Source organism: Sesamum indicum, linkage group LG5 (assembly GCF_000512975.1).
Source record: "Sesamum indicum cultivar Zhongzhi No. 13 linkage group LG5, S_indicum_v1.0, whole genome shotgun sequence".
NCBI lineage: Eukaryota > Viridiplantae > Streptophyta > Magnoliopsida > Lamiales > Pedaliaceae > Sesamum > Sesamum indicum.
In genome coordinates, this window is record NC_026149.1 from 15,032,494 (window position 1) to 15,054,236 (window position 21,743).

A 21,743-nucleotide genomic window follows, 5' to 3' on the forward strand; every position below is an offset into this window, starting at 1 on the left:
CTTCTTAGCTAAGGACTTAAAGAAATCCCCATCTTGTAATCCCTGCGTAAAAAGCGCAAATTAGTATATTAGGTGTAGTAGTAGGGACCTCTAGGGCCACTAAATTAAAGCATTGATGATACTCCCCAGTGATTCTCCTTCTTTTTGTTGTAAAGAAAAAAGGCTCATTATTATTTTTTGACATCGTTTACTGCTAGCAAATTAATGGAGAAAGAGAGAGGGAAATTCTCTAAATGATTGGATGGATCCGAAGGGTAATTGATTGAACTACTATTGGGCTGACCGTGTGAAGGTAGTTACGAATACACGGCACTTAACCCCAGTGGTGTAATGGTGGAGAAAGGCAACATTCTCAAAGCAGGAGAGGTGCTCCTGCAGGTCCGTGGTTCCACCGTCCTCCAGAAGGTTGGGCTCCTTCCAGTTGAGAAGGAGTTCGTCTGCCAGTATTTCTTCGTTGAAGGGGACACCCTACTGCTCCTCCAACGGTGCTTCCATGATTTGGTACTGGACGTCTTGGAGGCCTTTCTGCAGGCACCCCAGGCCTGCGAACCATTGAGGAGGGACATCTAATTGAGCGTGCGAGGGAGGTCCTCGGCCTCTTGAAACGTTCTTTATATAATTTTAAATAGCTTGATGACAATGGAATTATGAGTTTATTGTGAAGCTTGAAGAGTTTGGGTTTATTCAATCAGCCACGAGAAAATTGTAATTTTGGTACTATTATATAAGGCCTGCTGTAATTTTGGTACCAAAATTTGAAAAATATCTTAAATAGGTACCACAATTCAACCTTTGCATTCAAATATGATACTTCCGTTAACTTACTAACGGAGGAGCCACGTACAGTGAATGTGGGCGTTAATTGAAGCCTGTTTGGCGGGCCAAGATCAGCCTTTGGTGTTTTGGATGAAAATGGAGGGTCCCGACCTTATTTTTAAGCTATTTCCAACCTATTTTCACCATTCTTTCTCCATTCCTTTGATTGTGTTATGTTCTTTTTATATTTTTTATTTTGATTTAATTTTTGATTTTTTATTTTCTGCATAATGGTCGATTTTATGTAATTTTTTTTACTGGTTTGTGATGTATTTTCTCTGTTTCATGCTTTGTTAAACTTGTATTAGATAACTGAACTTTTAAACAATAAGCAAGAAACAGTAAATTAAAAAAAAAATTGCATTGCCAAAATATATCATAAAGTTGTTTGTCAATACTTCAAAAAACTTAAGATGTAAGTGTTTGCAGTATGTCAATACATCATCAAAAAATATCTTTGCTTGTGTTGTTGAACTACAACATCCAAAAAGAGACAAAAAAATCATTATCAGATTGTTCTTCCCACAGTTCCTCCAACCATTATGCTGCATAATCAGGTCCTGTTCAAAGGAAACCGAAAAATGAATATACTGGTCATATTCCAAAACATGTTGAAACAGAAAAACCTAAAATTCAATAATAGAAAAACCTGAAATAGAAGAACAAAAATTGAAACATAAAACTAAAATAGAAAGAAGGAATTAATAAAAAAAATGAAATAGAAACTGAAAAGATGCTTAAACAATAGAACTTCAACCTGAGATTTTCTGATTTTATGCACAGTTTCTGAAAATTGTTAATTTTTGCTCATTTAATTTTGGATTAAATTGGATTTTTTTCTAAAACTAAATTGCTTTATTAATATGGGTTATTTTTGTGCATTGGATGCACATATTTTGATCATCCTTTGGTTGCAATTTTAAACTTGAGTTTTCTGCATGATTATTTTTTATGATATTGGATATCATGGTTCTTGTTATACATGGAATGTATTATTTTATGTCTACCATGTTTAATTGGATTATTATGCTAGTTGGATGAAAATGGATGATCACGGAGCCCTTTGATAAATTGAATGTATTTATTTATTTTTGTTTATGTTGGGTGGGCCCGAGTGCCCTTTTTATTATCTCTCTCTTTCTCTCATTTTTCGCCTTATAATAATAAGGCTTGCTTTCCTCCTCACTATGTACTCCCCCAATTGCTGATCGGGGTTTGTTTTTAAATTGTAATGAGAGTAGAATAGATTTTTGGTAAGGATGTTTATTTTTACAAAAGCAAGCCCATGGAGAAAAAGGTCCACGGAGGAGGAGGACCCATGAAGAAGGAGGCCCACGGAGCACTTACAAGGCCCATCTATATGTTGATGGGTAAATTACATTTGTAATAGCATAGAGCCACCCTAGACAGACCTTACACTCACTGCAGGCTCAGTAGGTCGCATAGGTTAGGCTCGTGATCATCCAACAACGGTATGTTTAATTTTGTTGGATGCGACGTGTTTGATACTTTCATTTAAATGTGTTTAAATATTTGATATTTGTGCATGCAAACTTTAATGTGATGAGGTTTCGGTCAAACACTAAAAAATTTAACTCTCACTTGGTTGAACCAAGTTAAAGTGTTAGGGCCCAAAATGAACTTGGATCAAAATGGTTTGATCTGTCCAAGATTTTCATCCACAATAATACGGTGAGGAAGCTGCCACTACCCAAGTGTGGTCTCACGAGTCGTGACACATTTCGACTAGAGGCAAGCTGCACCATTATTGTGAACAAAGGAACACGCCCACTATTTTTCTGTCTCACGAGTCGTGGGGGCGACAATTAAGTTGTGATTTGGTTAATGGGTTGAGCCCGATACTAATTAAATATGAAGCCCATAATGGACTTGGATCGAATTGGCATTTCAATCTGTCTAGGCCTTCCATCCATAACATTATCATGAGAAAGCTACCGCTATCCGAATGTGGTCTCATGAGTCGTGGCACATTTTGAATAGAAGGCAAGCTGCATTATTGTTATTAACAAAGGAACAGGCTCGTTGTTTCCTTGTCTCACGAGTTGTGGGAGGCGATAATTGAGATGTGGTTTGGTTGATGGATAGGGCTTAACACCAAGAAGTTTGATTCGCTTGGAGTCCTCGGGATCATGTGAAGAGGTGAGGCAAAATATCTTGAGAATCTCATGGAATGAGAATGGCATCGATTGCCTCCCACAAGGCTTTTTCCATGTGAATCGTAAAAATAGGGCACGGTAAATTGTTCTTGTGGATCCCAAGCCCACTAGGAAAGGATTTTCCGAAACTCCACTTGAGCTGGTGGGATTTTGTAGAAATAGTGGGAGAACTTAACGACTCAAAGATCAAGTCTAACTCAAAACAATATTGCAAAAATCTACATATTCTTTCTCCTCTGCGTTTAAAATGCATGTGTTAGATTTGTTTTCCAATTTTTCTTTATTTTTGAGATTTACTGAATGGAATATAGCCAATAAAATTGACTGCGAAAATAGGAGGATTGTCCTTGATTTTCGAACCTAGGCTTATATCATGGAAAAGGAACTTCTATCAGACTTGCGAAAGGAGTCCTTACTTAAAGAACGTTTGATGTTCGGGATTACGGTATAAGGACAATCGCAAGGTCCACAGCATTATACCTGCTTCTATCATCCATGAGCAGTATGATAGGCTTGACACATTGGCTCAATAATGCTCTGAACTGGCACATTAGATATGCCGCAATGGAAGCATTTTTGAAACCAAGATGACTGAGGGTCGTCTGTACATAAACATGGGGTTGAGATGCTATCCCTTGTGAAAGAGCTCGATAACCTTAATGTTGATCTTAAAAGGAGATGTACATTGATCTAACCCTTCAATCTCTTCATCGCTCCCTTCAAATCTGTTTATCATGAATTCTAAATGGGCTTAAGAAGACCATTCATGAGTTGATCAAAATAGTTAGACCAATACGAGGCAACAATTGAAGAATCTACATCCTCGGTATTGGATTTGCAGGATTTGACCTCAAGAGCGAAAGGCAAGGGTGCCGGACGCTGAATGAGAAAGAAAGATGAAGCAAAGTCAGCTGCTGCAAGCGCTCTGAACGCTCCTGTCGCCTTGATGGGTGAGGGTAAAAGGAAAATGGATAATGGTTGGGCCGTCAAAATTTACATATGATGTTTACATAAAATTGCCAAAGGGCATTAGAAGAGGGAGTATTGTGAACTCCCCTTCACCCAAGTTATGGCATTCGTAGAGCAAACATAGTTACTTTTTCTATGTGTTGGACACTTGCGCTCGAAGCAAATTTCTGCAAATGACTTGCAGATATAAAAAGGAAGGCTAAGGAATGACTAGGCCATTACTGCAAAAGCAATAAGACTAAATAAACTTAGCTATTAGTATTCATGTTAAAAATAGTATACAATCATATAACCCAATATGGTCAAGTTGTTAGTCAATTATTGGACAAATTAGAATACAAACTTGGTCAATAAAAGATTCTTTTGAGTCTCTTGAGTTTTAAATTGTCGTATTACATAATTAGATTAAGAATGCTCAAAACAAATGACTAAAGCGGATGGTCAAGAACATAACTTACAGAGAATAGCATGCATGAGCTAGGCCATATCCCTCTAGTTAGGATAAGTAGGTTGGTAGATTTAAAGAGTCTAGTAATAGATGATTTGAGTTTACTAATTTATGAATCATTCCTGAGAAGGTACAAAGTCATGAAAGCACTTTCTGGGGCAAAGAATGCTCCTAAAAAATGATATATTGGATTGGATCCAAAAATAGACATCCGTAAGTTACTAAATACACAAATACCAGTAAAAGGTTCAGAAGTCTAAGGACTTCTGGAAAGTTCAGAGAAATTAGACTTGAGGAGGAAAACCAAACTGGTTACGTAGACAAACCGTTGGATGGGTTCGACGTGGTATGTATTTAGTAGGAGTTCTTGAAATATCCAAATGAGAATAAAATTCTCATTCAGTGAAATTCTTCCTGATGAGACGATGTTGAACTGTCTCTGGTAAGGAAGAAATCGAACCATGATTGAACATGGTTCGGTCGGTGTTTCACTGAATTACCTAGCCCATTTGGATGTGGACTTTTGAAAAGCGTCAAGTTGAAAAAACGTTGTGTTTTTTTAAGGTAGCAATCTAGATACCATATTTGATATGGATTGGCAAACCTATGTCCTTCAAAAAGTCTTGAGTATGAGGAAAGGTCCTACATACGTCAAGGGACTAGCGGGAGGCAAATTAGACTTGGAGTTTGATTTATACAGGTTCATTAACAATTAATGCAAACATCATTCATAACCAAAACTTCATTGACCATATCTAGGTTCTCCAAAGGACGATAAGAAAGCTCCAATTACCTGAAAGACACGAGTTTCTGTATTTGACCGGACAAAGAGAAGCGATGTAAGACATCGATATGGATAAATGGCTTGGAGCCATAAAATCGATATAGAGTTCAAACTAGGTTTGAACGTCCTATATCTAGGATACTTGTTTTGATAAATTCATAAGGTACATGACTCGGTCAAGAACAAGGTGGAAGATCAGTGGGAGCTCAATTGTGTTCCTAGCATTTTAGATGTTAAAAACATCTTTGATTATTTGGAATGATAAAACGATGTTGTGGAACTCTAAAATACGAATATAGTTCATATAGGGATTGAATTCCTATCTTGGGATAAGTTATCCAATATTCAGTCGTGGTAGAATGATGAGGAGCTTAGATGTTTGACATCCCCTACATCCTTGCTATAAGCAGTATAGGAATGTTGTTCAATGCACTGAGCCCGATGCTTATGCTTTTTAAGCATAACAACAGATATCGAGTGTGCACCGATGAGGCAACAGACAACTGTTGAAGGGCTATCTTTAATACCTGAATAAGGATTAAAGAAGAGCTTTTGACACACATTAATGGAGAGTTGATTCTGGAAGGCTATAGCAATAATAGCTTCCAACACCACATGAATAATGTTTAATCTGAAAATAAGCATACATTCAAGCTTTATGATAATGTGGTAATATTGAAAAGGTTCCAAGTGGAATACCACAGGGAACTTCATCATGAAAAATTAAATGTATGAAAAAGTTATATTGAAAAATAGTTAGGATTGAAAAGCAACATCAAATTATTGGGTGTGCTACCTAGCATAGCCACGCCACTAGTCACTTTGGAGGATGACAACTTGGCTATTGCACAAGGTAAAAATCCAGGGATCTCATCACACGTCCAATAAAAAAGCTTAAACACCAACATCTACTTAGAGTGATGATAGGAAGATGTAACGTGTGGTTGGATTGCAGGACATCGACAGAAACTGCAGTAAACCCATAAGACCTAACCGGTAACGCAAATTGCTCATAATCAAATTAATTTGAAAATATGAGTAATTGACTTTAAGGTCAAGTGGGAGATTGTTGGTATAGGTGACCGAATGCCAATTAGATTGGTGGTTTTGAAAATCATTCAAGTAATTTTTATTCAAGCAATATTGTCCCGACAAATATGGAAAGTATTCGTCTTTTGCACATCTATCTGTTGTGCTTATCAAATTACGTTAAGCACTGCTTTGACGTCATAACAGATGCCTACAGATCACTTAATAACCCATGTAGTTGGACTGCGCATTGGATAACGGCTTTCAAACCAACTTCTGAGGGTTGGTATGAAGCGTTCCAAGGCGAGGACCTCGAGATTGGGAATCGAGAGTCCTATTGAGACCTTGTATTGTATTCATTGGATGAGTGCCGCATTTCATTGGCGACAAACGTTGGACGTGTATGCAATTTCAGTGGGTTAGTTGACAAGGTGGTCAACTAACTAAACTGACTCGTGGGGATCATCATATGGAAGCCTTGGATGTATGGTCGGTATGACTTGAGTCCCTGCTCAGATAGTATGGGAGCAGTCCTCAGACTTGAGAAAGCACGGTAGTCACGTATATATGATGATTGTATCTTGGATTGTGCGAGAGATGATTTTGTCACAGATATGATCATCATAAGCCTTGTCCAGTGCAGTCAGAGTATGCAATGAGGACGGTGACTTCTAAGAAGAGGATCCGTCCCTTGTCAGGATGTGACAGAGGTATCTCCTATGCACTTGGAGATGCGTTCACGCTTTATGAATTTGTGACCACAGTCGTTGATCGAATAGGAAAAGGAAGGTCCTGTGTTGAGAAACTTGGCGTAACGCGATCTCAAGTATTAAGCATAGAAGTCTAGTCTAGGATGGGAACCAACACCTAATTTGATGCTATACACTAAGGTCGGGAGATAGTAGATGGAAAGATTGTACCCATATGGACTCAAGAGCCTGACTGTTTAGACGAAAATTCACCTAATCTCTAGTGTCATGGACCGTTGCTAGACGGCCACCCATGGTGACTGGCTTTGTTGATTAAGGTTTAATCAAGAAATATTAATTAAATTAAATTTAATCAATAATAGTGTTGGACACTAGCCCAAGTCTAGATGAAAGGTAAACCTAAAAGTCATACATAAATCACCGAGAAAGAACAATGAATTAATTTGGAATTAATTCCATAAGATGTAAGTAATTGGATCACTCACACATGGGGTCCATTGGATGGATGACCCAAGTTTAAATTAATTTGATTAATTTTAATTGGGCTTCTCTTCATTTAATTAATGAATTAAATTTCATTAATTAATAAGAGACCATTTGGACTTGAGTATTTAATTGGGATCAAGGTCTCATTTTTCGGTGTCGTGTGGACCATCTTTGGAGGATTCCTGCACTGAAATCTCAGGTGAACGTTCAACAAAACTAACCGATTAGAAGCTCAAAATTTAAGAGTTAAATTTCGACTTTAATTTTTGCTTCTATATTTATTTTCCCAACCATAGCCTTGTATGATTATATTTTATTGTTGAGCAATTGTTTATATTACATCGAATGCCCGGGCTCCAAGGGTATACCCCCTGAATTGGTTTAATTATTGCGTTTAGTTTTGTTGTTGCATAAGCCCTATCAAGGCGTTCATATATTGTATCTGTCAAGGCGTTCATATATTGTATCGTGTTGATTGCACGAAGTGAGGGCAGCCAAGATCATGCAAATCATTCGAATAGAGAGTCTCTCGAAAATGTCTAATTTATCAAAAAGGGTGTTGTCCCCCACCCTTTATTGAAATCCCCTGCAACCATCCAAGCCCGTTGCTAAAGTTGCTTAAGGTGTGTTACTGTCTTTCCACCATCCAACCATTTGTTGAAATCCCCTAATGGCTATTAGTATCTGCGAAGGCATAAAATCTCATGAACCTCCACGCTTCAGAATTGGACTCCCAGTAAATTGTGGCATTAATATGGTGCATCCCAAGGGTGTATAGTTGTACTGAAATGGATTTCTACCATAACAATGTTAAGCCCCTGCTTTGACCCTAAGATTGCACACAACTACCAAATAGATCAAAGCGTCTCTTTATTGATTCGATCCAACCTTTCTTACACTTGATTTCGCCCAGAACAACCAAAGAGGGATGATGAGTACGAAGGACCTCGCTGAGGATGCGAACATGCAAGGGGGCCCTAACCTTTGATAGTTCTAGCTAAGGAGAATCATAGCTCTCAGTGGGGCTGCCCTATAGCTACTTTCAATATATTAGAGATATTTGAAACTACTTGCCTACTCCTAGTAGTTGGTAGAGTGTAGGCAGTGCAGAGATCAGATAATGACGATGGGAGTTTAGTCTATTTTTGTTCTTTGGTAATGGAGATGGCGTGAGGGTGTATTTTTAGATTTCAAAGTAGGATAGGAGGAGGTGGGAGTTGTATTGTGTGGTTTATATGAGTGATAAGGAAGGTTAAAGGAGCCTACAGGGGTTGGAGGAACTATATAGGGGTGATATGAGATACAACAAATGACTAACAGGTGAGAGTGGGGTTTGGTAAATGAGGGGTCAATATTTGGATATGAAGGGTGTTCTAGATTGTGAGTTGACTGAATAGATGGTGTTTCTATTATATTGGCGAGAACAGGGCTATCATTCGGCATCATGGATTGGATTTGGGTATATTCAGGGAGATGGGAATGTGGGATAATAGGGGAAGTTAAAGGAGCCAAATATTGAAGCTCCCCATGGAGTATTTCTCTGATGGGTTAGAGTATGTGTGCTAGGGAGATGAGAAATGGAAAGTGAGTGGATTCCTGGAACATGTGAACTAAGCGGCAAGCCATGTGCAAGTATATGGAAATAAGCCCAATCTAGATTCACATCCCTTGGATTCTCATTTGTAATAATAGAACTAAGAATCATCATATTCTTCTCAAACGACCAGGGGCATCCCTTTAAAACATGGTTTCAGTATAGAATGTGATTAAGCTTTAGTCAAAAATAATTTCCAACCAGCGGCTTAGGGTCCATACCTCGCACTGGGTTAAAAGACAACATTAATGTGTGTTATATTATGTAACCCAAAAGACCTTTTAGTCTGGCCCCATCTCGGATGCCCACAATGACCCGACCCACTTTGGCAGCCCACAATCCGACCCGGTAACCGACCTACTCCTACCCACTTATATTCTGCCCTAATCAGTTTCCTCTCTCATTCTCTACTTCTACTCTTCTCTCTCTCTGAGCCGATAGTTTATTTCCGTTACTCTCATTGTTATCTCTGTGATATCTCCTTCCATGTAGTCACCAGATTTGATGGAGTTTTTCCTTCGCCAAGACGATGGCGAAAGGAAAACTACCAGTACTTTCCTTCTTCACTAATTTCCTCGGCCCTATTTATAGGGAGTCTTCTGCCCTTCTTACACACGAGAAAACCGCGAGTAATTTCTTGAGCTTTCTTTGTGAATCTAACGGGTCTTAGTGATTGGAGTGATACAGTGATCTAAGTGATCGGAGTGCGGTCGGAATACTGACTTTTGTGGTGTTATCGTGGGTCGGTGATTTCGGGAACGGTACAATCTCAGTGACTGGTTTTCTCTCGCTTGGATTTGGCAGATTCTGAGCCGAACTGAGATCCGTCATTATCTTAGGCAGAACAATACTGCTATTGAAAATCCACTTGACATAACCACTTGAGTACAATGTCGTTCACATACGTACCAAGAGGACATAGCAAAATAACTCGGAGCTGAAGATTGGTCTGAAGATTGGTCTGAGCTGAGGGAGGAGGGAGACTGAGCTGAGAGACTGAGCTGGGAGCTCTTCCACCTTGCCGCCGAAACACCTGCCACCGTATCCGCCGCTGCGCCACTGCCGGCCGGCCGCTGGAATTTCTCCGGCGCATTTCCGGCCATGCGCAACAGATCCCGAATCGCCGACAGACGATCTATCCAGCCGTGCCATGCGTGCCCGAAAGCGAGCCCTGACGCGCCGCCTATCTCCAACCGAAGGACGCGATTTTCGCCCCTTTTTCGACTCACCACCGTCCTTCTCAATTTCCGGCGCCGTCCCGACGAGTCACCGGCTGAAGCGCATACCATTCGAATCCCCATTACGAGGCGAAGATTTCCCACTAATCAATTTTAGGTTTCATCAACGAGAGAGGTTGGGCTTTCTCCTTGGCCGTGCATCCTTCCCGTCGCCGATTAGCCGTCACCGGAGCTCCTCCCAATCGCGGTCCACCACCAATCGACTCCTCTCCTCCATGTGAGTCGAACGAGCCATCTCCCAACAATTTCCATCAAGGTTTTGCTTTGAGAACGAAATTCTCAAACGCCGCCTGTTGCGCATCCTTTCTTCGCCGTCCGGCGGGCGCTGACGGAGAACACCGGTGGACTTGCCTTCCCATGGATGACCACCCCCTCCGATCAGCTTCAACCAACGGAACCTCGACTCCTATTGAGACATTGGTTGCCAATTCGGACGAGTCCGGTTCCAACTTCGACGAGCCAATTCAGAAATTGCCCCCTATTATGCAGAAAGAGCAGCAGACATCAACTCCTCTTGTTAAACCATTTGCTGAAGCTGTTGCCAATTCGGCAGGAAATCAGAGTCTCCATCAACATCCTTCTGATCTCAGAAAATTTTTTCTGGCCGATCATAACCCCCAACCATTCAGTATCAAGTTCGTTAACCAAGGCCGACCAACTCTCTCATTCGGAGATGCTGAGACGGAGGAGCTCGCAGCGCCCTATCGATTTTCTCTTGTTGGAAAATTTTCACATGGAGCACCTCCTTACAGTCAAATGCATCAGCTTATTGCTAGATTGGGCATTCAAGGCGCGTTTACAGTCAGCATGATCAACTCCAAACACACTCTTATCTCCCTTTCAAGCGAGTCTGACTACTCTCGCCTTTGGTTACGGCGCATTTGGTTCTTCAAGGCTTCCCAATGAGAATTTTCAAATGGACGCCTACATTTACTCCGATGCAAGAATCATCTGTCGTTCCTATTTGGGTTTGCTTTCCTGAACTCCCTGCTCATTTATTTCGTAAGGAAGCTCTTTTTTCTGTTGCTAGCATGGTTGGTTCACCTTTACAAATTGATGCTTTAACTCTTAACAAGTCTAAACTTTCACAAGCCAGAGTATGTGTGGAAATAGACCTGTTAAAACCTATTATTGAAGAATTTGACTTGCATATTGATGGTGTAACCATAGTACAGAAAGTTGTCTATGAATATCTACCTGAATATTGTTCTCTGTGCAAGCATGTGACCTGAATATTGTTCTCTGTGCAAGCATGTGGGACATAAGGATTCTGATTGTTTTTCGAAAGGTAATGCCCGTAAACCCCCACCCCGTTATAAGATCAACCCTAGGCTTCAACAATTTGCAGGAATTGAGACAAAACAAGCCCGTGATAGAGGTAAAAAGAGGACTGTGTCAGTAGGCCGTCCTACTGCCGAGCAAAATTCGGAAGGAAGCAAAGCACCACTTCTCGCTGAAGAAGCGGAACGTTCAATAGCTGACGAGCCAGAAAATGGGGACAAAGATCAACAGGAGAATGACAATCAAGCGGAACAGATTCAGAGCCATGGAAAATAGGGACACACCTCCCACACTACTTTGACGCCTCAAAGAGAAAACGGAATAGTCAACATGGACAACTTCAACTTGGATGATGCCTTAGTTGCAGAATTATTGGACAGGGAGTGGAATGCTGAAAGCCATGAACTAAGTTCCAAAAGCAAGCTGAAATCCAGAGGAAAAGCTAAGAAGACACCAAAAAGTGGTGACAAGGGTTGCACATCAACAAAGGCAACAGAAACTAGAATACTTTTAAGAGGATAATGTACCAACCATAAACAAAGAAATAAGTTTCTTTCTGAGATGGATATCATTGAGATTCAAGCTACCCAAGAAACTAGCAAAAGTGAGGCTCAGGACACAAAAGAAAGTAGTGGCAAAGAGGAGGCAGTCACACCAATCTACAACAGATTTCAAAGCCTGGATGACAGTGATGCACTTCTGGAGCTTGACACTGAGCACCAGCCACAAGTACAAGCAAGAGAACAGGAGATCTATCAAATGGCCAATGACAAAGCACTGGAATCTAACCTCCAGGAGCACATTTTGGAAGACTCTACTATGTCTAACAAGTTAAAAGAGAAACAATTCCATGGAAGATAGCTCTCTTAAAACAGGCAAAGGTGGAGGCAAAAGAAAAAACAACAAAGCTAACGGTACCACTAGGACCCTCCCTAAAAGGCACACCAGGTCTGTTTCCTATTCCTCTCTATAATTTTAAATGACCAAAATTATGATTTGGAATGTTCGTGGTATTGGTAAGATAGATAAACAGAAAGTTCTCTTTGACATGCTGTTAACTCATAGACCTCATATTTAGGTTTTGCTGGAACCTTTTATTCACATTGAAGACCCTTCTTTCATTCACAGGTTTGGTTTTCATTCCATTTTTTCTAACATTTCTAACAAAATCTTGTGTCTCGCTCAAGTTGGTTTTGATGTTCAGGTGGTACAGAACACTAATCAATTACTTCATGTTAAAATATGTTCTATACTTCTTCAAAAGGACATTTTTTGTAGTTTTGTATATGCCAAATGTTACAGGAATCCTAGGAGAGCCTTGTGGGAAGAGCTTAAAAGATTGTCCCTCAACAAGGTACCTTGGACTGTTGGAGGAGATTTCAACACTATGCTTCATACCCATGAAAATCAAGGAGGCACTATCAGTAGCTTGGGCTCTATTGAGGACTTTAATGATATGGTCTTGGATAGTGGTTTCACTTGGACTAACAAAAGGGTTTGGAGGCGTTTAGATAGAGTCTTATATTCTCAAGAATGGGCTGAACTATTCAATTCCACCAGAGTTTCACATCTCCTTAGAAGACTGTCAGATCATCACCCCCTGTTAATTACTGCCACTAGAACAGAGGACAAAGTTCCCTCTTCTTTCAGATTTCAGCACATGTGGATTATGCACCACGACTTCCAAGACATGGTTAAACAATCCTAGGGTGCCCTGATCTAAGGCTATGGTATGTATAGGTTGCAACAAAAGCTATATAGGCTGAAGAATCACCTAAAGCAGTGGAACAAGGATTGTTTTGGCAATATCTTCTCTCTTGTGGACCAAGCCAAGGCTGCTGCTAATGAAATAGAGAAGCACTTTAATAGGTTGCTTTCCGAAGCTAATTTGACCAACCTAAACAAACACAATGCTACTTTGGTCCATGCCCTTAAACTTGAATCTGAGTTCTGGAGACAGAAAAGCAACTGCAAATGGCTTGAAGCTGGAGAAAGAAACACCAAATTCTTTCACGCCTCTGTCAAGAAGAAAAGGTTGAAATCCAGAATCTCCAGAGTGATGGATAATCAACATGAAATCACTGACTCTGCTCAAATTAAGGATTCTGCTGTTCACTTCTTTGAAAGTCTCTTAAGTGATAACCCTGCCACCTCTCTTCCTCATGATTTTCCATTCCAATTTCCTCAAATTCATCAAGATGTCCTCCTTAACCTCTGTCAACGACCCTCCCAAGATGATATCAAAGAGGTTGTCTTTTCTATTAATAAAGACAGTGTTGCTGGGCCTGATGGATTCTCTTCAGCATTCTTCCAAGCGTGCTGGAATACTATCGCAGAGGATGTCAATGCTGCTGTTATGGATTTTTTTAGGGGCACCCCTATGCCCAGGAGCTTCTCTGCCACATCTATCATTCTTATCCCTAAGAATGACTCACCCCAATCTCCTGGTCCGAGTTCAGACCTATCTCCCTCTGCAATGTTACCAATAAGATCCTGTCCAAGCTTCTTTATACTAAAATCTCCCAAGCTCTCCCTGACCTCATTTCCCCATCTCAGAGTAGCTTTGTGCCTGGTAGGCTCATTGCCGACAATATTCTTCTAGCCCAAGAAATGACACATCATCTTGATATGAGTCATGGCAAAGGGAACCTTATTTTAAAATTGGATATGACTAAGGCTTATGACAGGGTGAACTGGAAATTTCTCTATGTGATTCTGGAGAAGATGGGTTTTCCTTTCAGATTTATTATCCTCATCAAGCACGCTATTGAACATTGCTGGTTCACCATTCTGGTTAATGGAGAACCATCTGGTTTCTTCAAATCATCTCAAGGTCTTAGACAAGGTGATCCAATTTCCCCTGCTTTATTCATCCTTGCCACTGAGGCTCTTTCTAGAGGGCTTAATCACCTTTTCTCTCAAAATCCTGGTATGTTCTATCAGATGGGCTATAAAGCTAGAGTGTCTCATTTGGCCTATGCGGATGACATCATCATTTTCACCAGATGTGAAGAACACTCTCTGACTAAACTGATGCAATTCCTAGAGCTATATGAGGACCAATCTGGCCAAAAAATCAATCACTCCAAGAGCTTCATTATCCCTGGTAAGAAAGCTAATAACGTTGCCCACAGAATCAAATCCATTACTGGCTTCAATCTCAAGTGTCTTCCTATCACATATCTTGGAGCTCCTCTGCATAAAGGTCATAAGAAGAAAATTCTTTATGAACCTCTTATTGACAAAATCAGAAACAGGATCAGTGGATGGGAGCATAACATCTTTCACAAGGGGGCAGGCTTTAACTTATTAAAAGTGTCTTGTCCTCTATGCCTGTTTATCTTCTTCAAGTTTTGAGTCCTCCTATTGGCACTCTGCAGAAAATTGAACAACTTTTTTCCAAATTCTTTTGGGGATCCACTACTGACCACAGGAAAATTCATTGGACTAAATGGGCTTTCATATGCTATCCTTGTGAAGAAGGGGGCTTGGGTATCAGAAACATTAGGGATACCGTCACAGCCTTTACCCACAAACTCTGGTGGCGGCTGAGACAAAACAACTCTTTATGGGCCAGCTTTACTATTAGTAGATATTGTAAAAAGTCTACTCCTGCCTCTACTAAAGCTAAATCGAAGGACTCTAACATTTGGAGAAGAATTTGTAGAATTAAATCTATCTCTCAGGAGAACATTTTTTGGAGCCTTGGAGCTGGCAATGTATCTTTCTGGTATGATTGTTGGCTCCCTGCTGGCACCCTTCATTCCCTCATACACCCCAACAGAGCATCCAATGCCCTGGTCAATAACTTATGGAACAAGCACACATGGGATATTGGTAAATTGAAGGAGGCTATTCCTCAGCATATCATAGAGCTCATTTTGCAGATCCCCATTCATTTGGAGAAGAATTTGTAGAATTAAATCTATCTCTCAGGAGAACATTTTTTGGAGCCTTGGAGCTGACAATGTATCTTTCTGGTATGATTGTTGGCTCCCTGCTGGCACCCTTCATTCCCTCATACACCCCAACAGAGCATCCAATGCCCTGGTCAATAACTTCTGGAACAACCACACATGGGATATTGGTAAATTGAAGGAGGCTATTCCTCAGCATATCATGGAGCTCATTTTGCAGATCCCCATTGATCCCCAGCAACAAGATTTTATGCATTGGAAACCATCCCTCCACGGCTCCTTTTGTACCAAATCAGCTCGTGAGATTAGTAGAGATCACAAACCTTCCCTTCCCATTTTCAAAAATCTCTGGTCTCCCCTTGTCAAGCCTACTATTTCTATCTTCATTTGGAAAGTCTTCCATAACTGGATTCCAGTCGATAGTAGACTCAAACAAAAGGGCATATCTCTGGCCTCTAGATGCGTTTGCTGTTTGAAGGAGGAGGAGAATATTCCTCACCTTTTCCTTCATAACAAGGTCTCCCTTGAAGTTTGGAGCTTCTTTGCCTCCAAATTTCAACTCAATATTCCTGTCACGGACAATTTTTTCATGATCCTTCAAGCCTGAAAAAGTAATATCTCTAATCAGCTTCACATGAGAGATATTCTTCCCCCGCTGATCATGTGGAACATTTGGACTTGTAGGAATGCTGCCATATTTGAGGGGGCTCCTTTCAAAGCTTATCGTATTATCTCTCAAATCCTCAATTATCTTCATCTACTTGGTAAAACCAACCTCATGAGAGCTATACACTGGAAAGGGGACAGATTTGTTGCATCTCTTTTTAAAATTTCATTTCCCCCTCAGAAGATATCATCCAGAATCTCTATTGTTAAGTGGATTAAGCTAGATAGGGGATGGTTTAAATTGAACACGGATGAGGCCTCAAAAGGAAATCCAAGCGTTGCAGGAGCAGGCGGCATCATCAGAAATCATCTTGGTCAGACTGTATTTGCATTCCAGGAACATCTTGTGTTAAATTGTGCATTAATAACAAAATTAGGAAAATATGGGTGGAAACAGATGCCAACATCGCCATCAAGCTTATTTCCTCTCCCCCCCAAGGGCCTTGGCACCTTCAAAACTTGCTGCAACATATTAGAGAGCTTCTATCCAAAACTGAGTTCAAGATAACACACATCTTTAGAGAGGGTAACCAAGTGGCCGATTATTTTGCTAACCAAGCTTGTTTCAGCCAACATCTCACCATTTTATCCCCAGATAATATCACTGGTATTTCTAAAGTTTTGATTAGACTTGACGCCTGCTCCTTGCCTGCTATTAGAATCAGAAGTACTAGATACCTTTAATTTCAGCTTTACATAATTTTTCATGAAATTAGGCGTATTTCACTACTGACTATTTCTTCGCTGTCATTTATTTCCCTATCTGAGCTTTTCTGTGCTGCTTTTTGTTTGTTCCTATATGGGGTCCTAGGAGGTTACTCATCCATATTGGTTGACGTTGGGACCAATATTCTCTGGTTACCTTTGGTCTTATCACTTTCTCCTTTATCTAGTTATTTGCTGTTTTATCTTTTGCAGGTATTATGAACCCCTCCCAGAAGTTCAAAGGCTGCTAGCCATACAAACTTGTTCTCCACGGTTATACTTATGTTCATTATTTATCGTTTTGGAACATTACATACACTTTGGCTTGGCCTTTTTGTATAGATTTATTTGCAGGTGCTGTGCGAGCCACGACGTGGTAGGATAATAAAAATCTTTTTGACTTGCCATAATTCCTCTATGACACCTGTTCGGGTCTTTTGTTGTAAGGGAGTAGTACTCCTTGTTTATTGTTGCTCTATTTGTAAGGGAGTAGTACTCCTTGTTTATGGTTTTACTAGAAATTTTAGGAAGGTAGCTCTTCCGGCTGTAATTATCTTGTGCATTTTAATATAGAAGGATTGGGGACTCCGAAAAGCTCCCCCACCTCTAGGTGGTTTTAAAAAAAAAAAAAAGGTACCAAGAGGACGATAAAATATATAAAAATTTAACTTTAAGGATTATATTTTATTTTAAACCTAGGAAGTGAATTACAAATGGTAGACTTAATTAAATTGCTTCCTTATTAATTAAATCAATTATTTGCAATCTTTTCAGAAAATACAATTGTACGAACAATAATGATTCAGTGATAGAAACATATAAAAGAAGTTGTGAACATAATATTTTTTCTGGCTAATAAGTACTATATTTATGTTTGGATACATATTTCTGCATTTAAATTACACATAATACATTAAAGTTAATTTATCCTGACATATTTAAGCATATACATATAGGAAAAAATTGCAAGCAACCTCTTATAATATCGCAAATGAGCAAATTACCCCTTTATAAAAAATAAGTATTGATTTACCTCCCTGTATTTTTTTAAAGGATTATACAGGGATATACAGGGAGATAAATTGCTTCATTTTATAAATCATAACGGGTAAATTATTGTATTTTAAAAAATATAGAGAGATAAATCACTACTTATTTTTCATAAGGGGTTAAAATGTTGTTTACCCTCTATATACATATATACATTTCGATTTTTTTCATGTAGGTAGCATTTCCCTAACAAAAGGATTATGTCGATACTCTCCGATTAGATGTACCTAAATATTCACTCTTACTTTGCCTTTTATTGTTCCAAACTCCCCAACACCACATTGGGTTCTTATCATTACTAAATCCCATACATGAAACCCAAAGAATGAAATTTCTCCCTGGTAAGTGCATCTATTTTCTCCACAATCTCATCAGATAGATGGTCCTTGTAACCCCCAACAACCCCATTTCTAAAGAAAGAATTTAGTGTTAGGTTGAGTGGTATTCCAGGGAGAACATCCTCGGACTTGTTCACTTCATGACTACTTAGTACCTCAAAGCTGCAACTCTTCACAATCTCTCTCACCTGCCCCTCCACATCCTCTCCTTCAAAGGGACACCCCAAAAACTCAGCCAAATTCTTGACATGAGTTTCAGGGTCATTCTTAAGCTCCTCATAAGTGAGAAAGTGCGCATTTTTTGGCCTTTTCAAACTCAACTTTCTGTAACCCATCACATGATCATCATAAGGCCCATAAGGAGTAACTCCACAACAAAATTTCTCCACTGCCACTTCGAAAGGCCAGGGCTCCTCCCTTGCCTTCTCCCACTTGTTCACGAAATGCCATGTCGATACAAGAGTGTCCTTCGGATTCCGTGTCACATAAACTACACGACAATCTGATGAATCTAGGGTTCTTTCTAGGAGTTGGTATGGCATGTGTGTGCTGAAAATTCGTCGACAGTGATTAGCATCAGGAGAGACGACTGTGGTAGACTCATAAGGCGGCTTACCATAGGAATCAAAGTATTCCAGAAATGGGACCAACGAGTGTGGATTTTCGACAGTCAAGCGATGTTTGGAGGATGGGTTAACAATAGAGTAGAGAAGGGCTTTGAGCCAAGTGGTGCCAGTTTTAGGAAAAGAGGCTAAGATTACATCACTGGGAAGTGGTCGAAAATTCTTATTAACTCTGATAACACCTTCGATCGATTGAGGCAAAAACCAAAAGCCTCCAAGTTGATAGAGATAATCATCGGCCCACCATTTTTCTCTAGGGAGGGAAGATAACTCCAACTCCAAGTCAAAACTAGAATCCTCCATCTTAATTAATTAATTGGTGAATATGAGAGCGAGAGGAGTAGCAATGGTTGGAGTAGTTCGATGGATATATAGATAGGAAATGAAGTACATATTTATAGAGGGAACAATCTATTTATGTTTAAATTGTCCTAGGATATTAATTGGACGAGTTGGCCCAATTAACTGTACTAAATTATATTTAGTGTTGAGGGACTCTTTATGTCGCATACTTTTTGCAAACCTTGCAAAATTTTAGTCCCAATACGTATTTGGTCCTGAAAAAGTTTGACTCACAATTATATATTTTGTACATAATATCTATAGAAAAGTCGTTGAAAAAGTTTGACTCACAATTATATATTTTGTACATAATATCTATAGAAAAGTCGTAATGGAGTTGGGTCGCATTTTAACATTTTAATAAATTATGTATTATTGTGTCCATATTATATTAAAATCGCAAATCATGAATTTCATATGAGACCCTTTAGTGTTTAGGGACTCTTTAGGCTTTAAAGCAATTTTGGTCCCGTAACTTTAGTGATTTCCCGATTTGGTCCTTTAACTATTCGATTTTCCATTTTGGTCCTTTAACTTTTAAATCTGTTCTGTTTTGGTCCTTCAGCCAAATTAGTGACTATTTTGCCCTTCTTAAGAAAACTGAATATAGCCATACTCATGCCCTAGTTTGGCCCATCATGCTTCCGTAATAAAACTAAACCTCCATAAATTCATACCTTGATTTGACCGTCCTGCTTTTGGGTATTCCAAATCTTTGATTTTACGGACTACTTCCAACCACCCAACCGCAGCTGATGGTTCGCAGAAACTTGGCTCCTTCAGTAGCAAAACAGCACAGCCCTATTTCGTTTCCTACCTTAGGGCGTAAAAGATGTTTCGAAATAGAGACTTGATAATATTTTGGATAAACAAGTGGAACAGAAGTCTTTCTTTATTGAAGAATATCGAGAATATTACATAGATACTATTCCTCCGTTGGAGGAGACAACTGTTTAAACTCTCATAGGATAGAGGACTAGACTCGTTGGAGAAACCCCCATAAACTGAAAGATTAAAATACTAGAGATATTGAAAACACTCAAATAATGCTTTGAAGAGTAGGAGAAGTTTTTCTGATAATCCCCTTCTGCTTCATTGCCTCTTTATTTATAGGCGTCCGCGGACTTAAAATTCGGACTCCAAAACTTGCTTTTGTGATGACGTCATTGCGTTTATCATCGCCTTGTGATTTCCAGCTGTCTGTCATAAATAGTTTGTCGGTCACATGATTTCCAGCTGGCTGCTTTGCTGACTGTTGGCTTTTGTTATTTTCTGCCGACAGTCTTATACTTTCGATTTTTTACATCGTTTAACTTTTACTTCTCTTGGTAAAAATTTTTCTCTTTTTTGGGTTTATTTTTCATGACCCGAATCTTTGTCCTGAACAGGGGCTTTTCTTGTTTCTCGCAGCAAGGGCATAAATGGTATGGTTGTGCCCCAACATGCAACATGTTGCACGTCTTCATCCTTGTGGCTTCGGTTGCTGGCAGCTTATTTTTCCAAATTAACATCCTCTTCTTTTCGAATAAGCTTTCAGCAAACTCCGTGCTTTTCCCTGTCATGGAATTTAACAGGAATGATCCATTCACTTTGTTTGAGAAAATCTTGAATGGATACTTGACTTTGTCCATCTCTGTGTGACAGACCCATAGTCCCCAAGCTCTCTTGGTAGAGATACTATCTTCACTAATGGCTGATACTAAGGGAGCTTCTCCTAAGGCAGCTTTGATTTTGTTGAAAGCTACCATATCTGACCTCTGCAGCTTCATGAAATGGAATGTTGGATGAGACTCTTTTCCTGCAGTTTCGGGAGCTACTGAAACAAATTTTATCTCCAGAACATCGCCTCTTTTCAAGTGGATGTTGTTTTGCCATGAATCAAAGACCGCCCCACTAATCCACTCCGGAAGTTTTGACATTTCCGAAAAACATGGTGACATAGTATGAACTGAAGCAAGTGCTCCAAAATCATACCATTCTCTGACATCTTCTGGTTTTGACCCTTCTAACATCCAGGCTCTGTTATATTTTCCGGACGTTTCGATAATGGTCTTGCTTGGATTGACTCTTTTGCGGGAAATTAATTTTTCCCACATACGCTGATAATCCTGCCAAGCAGAAGAAGATATTAATTCGTTAGTATTAGCCTTAGAGGTGCTTGTCATTGTCCTAAGGCTAATCTCTCCCTCTTTAACCCCAGAGGTGCTGGGTTGACTTGAACCTACAGGAGTTTGCACTACCTATGATTCAATTGTTGCCTTTTCACCAGAGTCTGGTGATGGCCTTGTGCAATCGGTACTTGAATCCGACGCTACATGTGTAGAGCCCTGTACTCTAAAGGCATGTTTTGGGTCATGCTCCCTCAACTCGTGAGTCATCCACGAAGGTGCCGCCTTCCGAATTAATTCTTGTAAGTCATTCCATAGCGAGGTGGATGCTAATAAGGAACTCCTTATTGCGACCTGGACAATGTTTAGATCAGCTCTTTGGATTTGTCCGGCAATTTGGGCGTTAACCGCTAGCTGCCCGAACTTTCTGTCAAACTCCTTGAGGTTTTCCCTAAGGTGCCT

General features: G+C 39.8%; 1 protein-coding gene across 1 annotated transcript; it reads right to left on the reverse strand.

The window, feature by feature from the left end:
* Positions 18,169-19,134, reverse strand: LOC105162773 (cytosolic sulfotransferase 12-like). The gene has a single exon (XM_011080894.1). The coding sequence runs from the start codon at positions 19,132-19,134 to the stop codon at positions 18,169-18,171; it is 966 nt and encodes a 321-aa protein (XP_011079196.1).

Excerpts from the sequence above, each read along its gene's own strand:
- LOC105162773 (XM_011080894.1), bottom strand. The coding sequence starts at position 19,134 with ATGGAGGATTCTAGTTTTGACTTGGAGTTGGAGTTATCTTCCCTCCCT.